Source organism: Gekko japonicus, unplaced genomic scaffold (assembly GCF_001447785.1).
Source record: "Gekko japonicus isolate JY-2015 unplaced genomic scaffold, Gekko_japonicus_V1.1 scaffold650, whole genome shotgun sequence".
Lineage (NCBI taxonomy): Eukaryota > Metazoa > Chordata > Lepidosauria > Squamata > Gekkonidae > Gekko > Gekko japonicus.
The window spans coordinates 379,123-389,920 of NW_015164684.1; the positions used below are offsets into that span (position 1 = coordinate 379,123).

The 10,798-nt window shown below is 46.6% G+C and overlaps 1 protein-coding gene across 1 annotated transcript in view; it reads left to right on the plus strand.

Moving 5' to 3' along the window:
• The window catches only part of LOC107108807 (complement component C6-like), a 50,560-nt gene that overhangs the window by 22,651 nt on the left and 17,111 nt on the right, over positions 1–10,798 (plus strand). The window contains exons 8-11 of the mRNA XM_015409327.1: positions 2,421–2,543; positions 5,289–5,455; positions 8,856–9,081; positions 9,952–10,117. Of these exons, the coding sequence (XP_015264813.1) occupies positions 2,421–2,543; positions 5,289–5,455; positions 8,856–9,081; positions 9,952–10,117 (682 nt within the window). The remainder of the gene's footprint in view (positions 1–2,420; positions 2,544–5,288; positions 5,456–8,855; positions 9,082–9,951; positions 10,118–10,798) is intronic.

The following is a 10,798-nucleotide window of genomic DNA, read 5'->3' on the forward strand; positions in this document are numbered from 1 at the left end:
GGGACTCAAGGAACTGAGATTCTTTGCTGAAGGAGGCAGTCTGTAAAAGAGGCTTCACACTATCGTTCAGTTCCCAGTGCCTGTTTATACAATGTGGAAGTGCCATTTTAGAACACACCATGAAATGAAATGTTCCCTCAACCTTGTTTAAATGGAATCTTGGATTTTCTTACACACTTATGAAGGAGAAGGAGAATTGGTTTTCATACTCCGCTTTTCTCTACTCTAAGGAATCTCAAAGCGGCTTACAATGGCCTTCCCTTCCTCTCCCCACAACAGTCACCTTGTGAGGTAGGTGGGGCTGAGACCACTGTGACTGGCCCAAGGTCACCAGCAGGCTTCATGTGGAGGAGAGGGAGATCAAACCCAGTTCTCCAGTTTAGAGTCTGCGGCTGGCTCTCAATACATTTAACTCAAGTATCCCCATCTGTGGATACTTAAATCCTGAGACTGGGGCCATGGACAGACAAGACAGATATATATTTCTGTAAACTTTTATACAATGTGGAAGTGCCATTTTAGAATGCACCATGAAATGAAACGCTCCCTCAACCTTGTTTAAATGGAATATTGGATTTTCTTACACACTATGAAGGAGAAGAATTGGTTTTCATGCTCTGCTTTTCTCTACCCTAAGGAATCTCAAAGCGGCTTACAATGGCCTTCCCTTCCTCTCCCCACAACAGTCACCTTGTGAGGTAGGTGGGGCTGGGAGAGTTCTGAGACCACCGTGACTGGCCTAAGGTCACCAGCAGGCTTCATGTGGAGGAGAGGGAGATCAAACCCAGATCTCCAGTTTAGAGTCTGCGGCTGGCTCTCAATACATTTAATTCAAGTATCCCCATCTGTGGATACTTAAATCCTGAGACTGGGGCCATGGACAGACAAGACAGATATATATTTCTGTAAACTTGAGAAAAGCCCTAGGTTTGCAGAAAAATCTGATTTAAAAAAACAACACTCGGGGGGGTTAAGGTAAAGGTTTCCATTGCTCGAAAGCCAGTCAAGTCCGACTCTAGGGATGTGCTGCTCATCTCTGTTTCCAAGCCAAAGAGCCAGCACTGTCCGAAGACGTTTCCATGGTCATGTGACCGGCATGACTAGACACCGAGGCGCACGGAATGCTGTTACCTTCCCTCCGAAGTGGTACCTATTTATCGACTTGCAGTTTCTTGCTTTCGAACTGCTAGGTTGGCAGGAGCTGGGACCAAAGACTCCATCATGCAGCACTCGGGTCTCGAACTGCCGAACTACCAACCTTCCGGTCTGCAGTTAAGTGTCTTAACCACTTGAGCCACCGCAGCCCTCTGGGGAGTTAAGGACCCCCCCAAAAAATAATAGAACAATGCTTGTAGATTTAATAAACAAATGGCCTCTGGCTATTGTTGGGCAACCACAACAGTGTGGCTGGTGCTCAACTTTCTGTCAATAAAAGGCAGGGGGAGGCGTATCTGTGGAAGCTGGATTCTGTGGCATCTCATCCCTGCTCAGCTCCCTTCTCTCCCCAACCCCCGCCCTTCCCAGGTTCTGACTCCAAATATAGGGTTGCCAGGTCCCCCCTGGGCAATGGCAGGGGTTTGGGGGTTAGAGAGTCCAGATCCAGGTTGGGAAACTGCTGGAGATTTGAGGATGGAGCCTGTGGAGGACAGGGATCCCAGCAGGGTACAATGCCATAGAGTCCACCCTCCAAAACATCAATTTTCACCGGGGGAATTGAGCTCTGTAGTCTGGAGATGAGCTGTAATTTCAGTGGATCCCCAGGTCCCACCTGGAGGCTAGCATCCATATGCAAAGTGGAGTTGGCTACTCTACTAATGTGTGTGCCTCTTCTTGAGCTGATGATGCCTTCAGAACACTTGTGCTGCTGCTGAACTGATCCTTGGCAAGCTTTGTTTGCCAGCACACAATTGCCTGTGCACAGTACAAGTGGTTAGAATTCAGTATGCGCCGCATGCCTGGGGATGGTCAGGGACCAGATCTTAAGGTGTCCATCAGCAGCCCAGAAATTCTTTCCTTCTCTTTCTCTATCTGTGGCTGGACTCATGAGACTTTTCTAGGTGAGAAGTTCTTCTTCAGCCTCTTTCTTTCGTCTGTAAAACTGACCTAACTTAACTGACGCAATGTTCCCTCTAAGCTGCAGAGTCTTGTGAGCAGAAATTCTACTTTATGAGCTACTGGCATTAAAGTTGTGAGCGAGCGATTTGGCCACTGCATAAATTAGTTTGCTCTGGAGCCATCCTCCTGAGCTAAGACAAAAATGTGTGAGCCAGAGGCTAAAAAACTGTGAGCTAGCTCACACTAACTCAGCTTAGAGGGAACACTGCTGACGGGGTGGGCAGTTTTGCAGTGGGAGAAATAGAAACTGTAAATCATTTTGTGAATGTTCAAATAGATTAGGAATCGCATTTGTTTTCCCCTAGGTTTAACAGAGGAAGAAGCAAGTGACTGTGTTCTGACGGAAGCCAAAAGATTTTTCTTTTTCATAAAGAAAAATAAAGTGCCTACAAAATGCACCAACAGTAGCCTGGCTGAGAAACATAAAGGTGACTATGAAAGGCTGTGTATTTCCATCTGGCCTGCGTAAGAGACCAGGAGTCTGCCATGGTGAATATCAAACTGCAAAGATTGCCATCCTGAATCCAACCAGTGGTCAGCCTGCCTCAGCATCCTGTCTCCTTCCAGCCAGTCGGGTAGTACTGTCACATGCCTCTCTAAAGGGCATGATGTATTACGAGCTTTAAAAAAAAATGAAATTCTTCCCCAGAGTAATCCAGGTGTCGTGCCAAGGACAGCATTGTTAGAACCCATAGCTAACAACAAAGTACACGCATTCAGGAACGGTTATACTTTTATTGCAAAGCTATAGATGCAGTAACACAGGCACTGTTAGGAATGGCCACAGCCAGTAGAGCATAATAGGATATAGGGTATTCGTATGCACCCCCCCAAGGCATTGGCCAATTAGGGACCCTCCCGCGTGCGGGATAAGTCAGGCAACCGTTAGGTGGCTAAAGCTGAGAACCAGGAGTCTCTCACGGTACATAGGAGCCCTCCAGACAACACAACCTCTCTTAACCACTTGAGCCACCGCGGCTCAATGTATTAAATGTATTAAAGCTCATGATGTATTACGAGCTTTAAAAAAAATGAACTTCTTCCCCAGAGTAATCCAGGTGTTGTGCCAAGGACAGCATTATTCTACAACTTGTCTACATTTAAGAGCATTTGTATAACTTTACCTGTTTTGCTTAATATAGTTTATTTACAACCAGTCATTCGAATAGAGGAAATGAAATGTCCTTCTTTAGTATGGAAGCCCATCCCGGTGATAACATTTCTTTGCCTCTGGCTTCTCAAATTTCGACAGGTCTTGAGGGCTAGAAGAAAATGAAAAGTGAAATTCTCTGGATGCTGTATTCTATGCCTGTTACCAGAGTGAGGCTGGAAGATCCGTTATGGGATCTGCCGTGCCTTTTGTGTTGGTAAACAAGAGCCATGGGGAGATTTTTTCCTTCAACTCTTCCCATACCTTTCCCTTCATTTCAAATCATCCCCTGAAACTGCTGTCTGGAAAAAAGTATGGACAACATGTATGTTTTCACCTATTGGCTAAACAGCAGTTCGGGGGAAGTGTCTGAGGTCAGGGAAATTTTCATCCAGACAGTTGACACCTTCTGTTGGGTACTAAAAGGGCCAAGTTTAGTTATTTTACTTGTTCACATTGATCAAAGGTGCAGGCCAAAACCTGGTTCCAGACCTAGACACAGTGCGGGAACATTGGTGGGATGCAGAGTCAGGCCTCCTCTTGTCCACGCATCACTGAATTTATGGGCGAGGCCCCCCCAGGCTCCGAGTCATGGGCTGTCACATATGTACGGCTCAGTCTCCTCCTTGCCAGGCCTTCATGATGCTCGAGGGAGGTGTGCCACTTCCTGACCCTCTAGCCACAGGGTCTGTAGGTTGAGGATAACGACATCCCCCAAGGGCTTCCTGTCCCAGGTCCATGAAGGCACTGAGGCCTTGGGCCTGGACTAAGGGTCAACGCTTAGGGTTGCCAGGTGGCACTTACCTTGCCGGCGGGGGACTCCTGTGTGGATCCCGGCACGCGCACAGCGCACGCACGCCACATGCACACCACAGGGAAGTGACGTCATGACGCCGGGCACGCTGGGGGCAGGGCCACGACCATACAAGGGAAAACCATAGAGTTTTCCCTTGTATGGCCGTGGCCCCACCCCCAGCATGCCCAGCATCATAATGTCACTTCCGGGTGACGTGCACGCTGGGGCGGGGTTCCCCCCGGGGCCCGATTCCCCGGCGTCGGGGAACGGGCCTCTGGGGCAGGGGGTTTTCCGCCCCCCGGGGGGACTTGGCAGCCCTATCAACCCTTCACCATCCAAATGATGCTGCAGGGCACTCACCTAAGCTGTACTGTGTACCGTTCCAGCAACTTGACCTGCACTGCTATTGCCATCATGGAATACCAGTGTCTGGGTATTACTAAAACTGGTGGATGTCCTGTTGCCCTTTTCAGAGTAGAGTGGATGAAAAAACCCCACCCAGGCTAGGGCTAATCTGCCATGCTGTCATGTCACAGCTGATTTATGGCAATCCTTCATTGCGTTTTCAAGGCTAGAGACGTTCAGAGGAGGCTTGCCATTGCCTGCCTCTGCGTCCCGATCCTGGCATTCCTTGTTGGTCTCCCATCCAAATACTAACCAGGGCCGACCTTGCTTAGCTTCCGAGATCTGAGACGACTGAGCTGGCCTGAGCTATTTAAGTCAGGGCGCCCATCTGCTATGGGGAGAAATAAAAGGACAGAGAGTGAGTGCCTCAAAAAGAGATGGGGGCGGGGCACATGCTGTCCCTTATATGGCCTTAGTTCCCCCCACCCCAACAGCATCACAAAGGTGGCAGCGTCATGATATCTGGCTCTCACCTCCACCTGCTGATGCAAATCAGCTCCTTCCCAATTCCTCCTTGCATCGTGGGTTCAGGCGCTCTCACCTTTGGAGGAAGGAAAGAAATCTCTGACTCACTCACGCACACACTTACCTGCACGAAGTGTGATCGGCAAAGTGTGTTCCATTTTCTCTTATGAATTGGAATGCCTTTGGAGGAAGGAAAGAAATCTCTGACACCCTCACACGCACACTTACCTGCACGAAGTGTGATCTGCAAAGTGTGTTCCGTTTTCTCTTATGAATAGGAACGGAAGCTATAAGTTTGGTTGTGCATGTTGTGGCCAAACTTGTGGGGAAAAATGGTAATTCTGGGTGTTGTTACAGGTTCATTTCTACAGGCCTCTGAGAAGTCTTTTTCACTGGTCAAAGGTGGGAGGGTGCTATATGCTACGGCTCTTGCTTGGGGGAAAATGCGATCTTTCCCAGAACAGAGTGTGTACACGGATTGGCTGGAGTCGACCAAGGACAGCCCAATAGTCATTGACTTTGAGGTAGGGAAGGGTCTTCAGAGATGGGAGAGAGACTGAAACTGGAAGAATGGTTGATTCTGCACATGAAAGATATTGTTGTTTCTTTTCTAAACATAGGTTGAACGTAAGAAATGCTGGATCAGACCAGTGCTCCAGCTAGTGAAAGATATTGTTGTTTCTTTTCTAAACAGGTTGAACGTAAAAACTGATATGCTGGATCAGACCAGTGCTCCAGCTGGTCCAGGATCATGTTTCACAAAGTGGTCAGCCAATTGTCATAAAGGGCAAATAAAAAAGGCACAGAAGCCATGGCCTTCCTATGACATTGCCTCTTGGCCCTGATATACAGAGGGTTAATGGTCTCTGAGTGTAGAGGTTGCCTTTAGTCACCATGGCTAGTAGCTGTTGATGGGCCTACCCCCCCCTCTCTCTCATTATCTATCTAGCTATCATCTATCTATCTATTTATCTGTCCATCTATCTGAAACAAACAAGTTTTTACTAGTAAAAGTGTTTCTTAACTTGACTGTAAATATTGTGGATACCATATACAGTTAATACACTATTTACCTAGGGTTGCCATGTTTGGGTAGGAAAATTCCTGGAGATTTTTGGGGTAGAGCCAGAGGAGTGCAGGATTGAGGGAGGGGAGGGACCTCAGAAGTGTATAATGCCATAGAGTCCACCTTCCAGAGCAGCCATTTTCTCCAGGGGAACTGATCTCTGTCACCTGGAGACAGGCCTGTAGCTACAGCTGGGCCCCCCGACTTACCATCCAGGCCTCTCGACTTCCTATGCAGCTGGTTTATTTTATTTTATTTTTCATTGCCATGGCCTTGCCAAGCCATCACCCTGCTCTGCCTGCCGGCACCCTTGCACCTCTCTCTATCTCGTTGCTTTTTAAAAAAAATTACTCTCTCGTCGCTCCTGACACAGCCCCCAAAGTAAAAAATCCTGACTACGGCGCTGCCTGGAGACCAGTTGTAGTTCCAGGAGATCTCCAGCTACCACCTGGAGATGGGTAACTCTATATTTGCCATATATTTAATGTAGAACAATGGAAGAATCTGACTTAATCAATTGTGTTGTAGGTTTGGGTGGGTGCAGATTTGCAAAGAAGACGAAGGTCTTTCTAACCTTCAACAACAAAGTCCTTATTTTTTCTTTTGGGGAGCCAGTGTGGTATAAGGGTTGCCAGTCCCCCTGGCTACCAGTGAGTGATGAGGGGCACAAAGTTGCCAGATCCAGATTGGGAAACTCCTGGAGATTTTGGGATGGAGCCTAGTGAGGACAGGGACCTCAGTGGGGTACAATGGCATAGAGTCCACCCTCCAAAGCATCCATTTTCTCCAGGGGGGCTTATCTCTATAGTCTGGAGATGAGCTGTAATTCCGGGGGATCCCCAGGGCCTGCCTGGAGGCTGGCATCCCTAGTGTGGTGCATGGATACGAGTGTCAGACTAGGATCTGGGAGACCATGGATTTGAATCCCTGCTGTGTCAGAGAAATTTACTGGGCGATGCTGGGCCAGACACACACTATCTTAACAGGGCTGTGGTGAGGATGAAATGGAGGAGAGGAGAATGACATTAACTGCTTTAGGATGAAAGGCAGAGTCTAAATGAAGTAAATAAAATCGTTTGTTTCATTCTGTTTTGGGGGGGGGCGTTAATTTTTTTAATTGAATTTACTAAATTTGAGAGATGTTGTCTTTAAAAAAAGAATGCAATGGCTTATTGTCTATTCAGTCTCTGGAAAATCTGTATCAAATCTTATTGGCGGTTTTGGCCTAATCAAACTGTTCCTTTCTCCGTCAAAATCTTGGCCCGCCTTGGTCTGCTGACCCAAAATCCTAGCTGGGACAGATACCTTGAATTATGCCATCTTGTTATACAAATTAATATCCAGTCAAAAATAGGAGATTGAAGTCAAAACGAGGAGGAAGATCTTGTATTTATTTGCAATCAAACATGGAAAACAGCCAGATGACCTATCGAAATTGACTGCTTTCTGAGCCCAACCAGGAAATACATGAAGTTAAATACTTAATATGACATCATCATACCATCATCATGAAAATAATATTCAGAAAGCATAATTGGTTATCAATAATTAAACAACATTTAAATGAAAATCTCCTTATTGGTCAAAAATAAGAAAGGTGTGTCTATACAATAATGTTATGTATTTACTTGACCTGACTTGAGTCGTATCGGCCAAGGCTTGTTCTCACCCAAACAAAGGTGTATTTCTCTGATACCAAGTTAAAAATCCTTTTTGACCCAGACATTATGAAGTTATAACCTAAACAATTAGAACTATGGACCTTATACCTCCTTCTGTACCAAAAGAATGCTGTTGTCTTGTCTGTTAACATCAGCTGGAAAAATAACCTGACCTACAAAGAAAGAGAGGCCTTCTGTATAACAGGCCTTCATGACATCCCAATAAATAAATCTATAAAAACCAGAGAAATATGAATAATCAAAAAAGGGGGGAAATCTTTATAGTCCCATCTAGACTACAATCTTGAATTTTGACCCAAAGGTTAAATTCGACAGTCAGATATTGAGGAGATTCCATAAGAAAGTGTCAGATATGCAGGATGTCTACTAGAGCATCATGTAGCATTGCCAGCTCTGAGTTGGGAAATACCTGGAGATTTTGGGGGTGGAGTCTAAGGAGTAGGGTTGCCAAATCAGTCTTCGCCAGGAGCAGGGGGCTCCCGGCCGGTGTTAGGTGAATGCGCGCGCACGCGCGTCACCCGGAAGTGACGTAGGCACGCTGGGGGTGGGGCCACGGCCATACAAGGGAAAACCATAGAGTTTTCCCTTGTATGGTCATGGCCCCGCCCCCAGCGTGCCCGGCGTGCCCACGTCACTTCCTAGTGATGCGCACGCCGGGGGCGGGGTTCCCCCGGGGCCCAATTCAGCCGTGGCGGAAATCGGGCCTCCAAAGTGGGGGTTTCCCCGCCCCCCGGCCCGATTTGGCAACCCTACTAAGGAGGATGGGGTTTTGGGGAGAGGTGAGACCCCAGGGGGAGTCCACCCTCCACAGCAGCCATTTTCTCCAGGGCAACTGTTCTCCACTGCCTGGATATCAGCTTTAATTCTGAGAGAACTCCAGGCCCCACCTGGAGGCTGGCAACCCAATGTGTACAAGAATATCAGGTATGTAGAACTGGTACAGGCCCTCAGGCAGCTGGTCACAGTGACATCAGCACTCCTATCTAATTTAATAACAATGGCCTGTGGATTTTCCCAAGTGTCTTCATAACCATGACAGCGAGTTACTTTAAAATACAAGAACAGATCAGATTCTTAGAACACTACATGCTATGCTTGCCCCATGGTGAAACTATGGCCATCCATGGAATATATATGATCGTACTCTTGATTTCCTTGTGTGTGCTTGCTTTTTAGTTGGCCTCCATTTTGGATTTGGTGAAGAACTTCCCATGCCCAGTGACAAAGCGTCATAACCTTAGAAAAGCTTATATTGAATACATGGAAAGATTTGATCCATGTCGGTGTGCTCCATGTCCTAACAACGGCAGGCCTGTGCTGTCTGGGACTGAATGCCTCTGTGTGTGCCAGGCTGGAACCTATGGTGATAACTGTGAGATACGGGCATCTAATTACACATCCGGTATGTGCAGTAGTGATACAAGTATTGTCACTCTAGCAATATAAACTAGGCCCATTCTGCATCTAGCATTCACTCCGCTGTTTTACCAAACCCACGCTGGAACAGAAATTCCCCTCTACGCTGCATGCCACTTTCACTTTCTTTGATTATCGGGTTTTATGGAAACCTCCACACTGCATGCCGGTTTCACTTATTTTGTTCTCACAGTTTTATGGTACTGTCTGCATAGATGTATGGCCGTTTTATGGCCATTCAGGGGTGACTCGTCTTTTGATCGCTCGGTTTTATGGTACTGTCTGCATTTTATGGCCATTCAGGGGTGACTCTGCAGTCAGTATGGGGGTTGGCCTGGGGTATTTGAATTAGGGTTGCCAAATGGCACATTGTAAGTCACCATGTTTCTAAGAAAAAAGGTGGGATGTGAAATCTTTTTAACATTTGGTGATGGTGGTACAAAGTGTGTCATCAAGTTGCAGCCAACTTAAGGACACCCTGTAGGAGTCTCACAGCTAGAGATGTTCAGAGGTGGTTTGCCATTGCTTGCCTCTCTGCAGCAACCCTGGTATTCCTTGGTGGTCTCCCAACCAAATACTAACAGCGGCCAACCTGGCTTAGCTTCCAAGATCAGATGAGATTGGGCTATCCTGGGCTATCCAGATCTATCCAGGTCAGGGCTTTTAATGTTTAAGTAAAACAATTTTTAACATTTACATAGAACAAATAAGGAATTATTTCAAGAAAATAATGTAGTGTAATGCAGCCTCCGCAACCATGTTCTGCATTACGCTACATTGCCCGGGCATCTGTTATGTTCTCATCAGCAATGTGGTTAATTCAGACCTGTTCATGGATTCTTTTGATGTGTTTCAGTTGCCGTGGATGGTTATTGGAGCTGTTGGTCTGCATGGAGTCCCTGTGACGCTTCTCATAAGAGACGCCGGAGTCGAGTATGTAACAATCCCTCACCACTTCATGGAGGGAAACCATGTGAAGGTGAACAGCAGCAAGAAGAAAATTGCTTAGTATTTGCTGACAGGTAAGAGGGCATCTTGGGACCCTTTAAGTGACCGGGAAGCTTCCCACTGAGCCATTTCCTGAAGACTTAGCTTTCGTGGACTAGACCTTGCTTCCTCAGTTGCAATTTTTAGTATGCTAGGAAAAGTTGAAGGCCCAACATGAGATGGATTGACTCAATCAAGGAAGCCACGAGGGCCCTCTGTTTGCAAGACCTGAGGAAGGCTGCTAATGACAGGACATTTTGGAGGACTTTTAATTTATAGGGTCACCATAAGTCGGAAGTTGACTGCACATAACACACACACTTATTAAATGCCATCAAGTTGCTTCAGATTTATGGTGACCCTATGAATTCATGTCCTCCTAAACATCCTGTCATGAACAGCCTTGCTCAATTCTTGCTTCCTTGACTGAATCAATCCATTGTATGTTGGGTCTTCCTCTTTTCCTGCTGCATTCCACTTTTCCTAGCATTATTGTTTTTTTCCAGTGACTCTTGTCCTCATATAATAGCCTCAATTTAGCAAACACCATGTATAGAAATATTGATTCCTAAAAGTCTCCTGCCTTCTCCTGTGATGTCTTTCTGATAACATGCTGTGTCTTATTTCCTGTTGCAATGCCAAATGGTAAGGCCAAATGGCCGGAGCAAACTTTACAACCATGCCATATACCACATTCCTTCACACCTTTCTGCCAG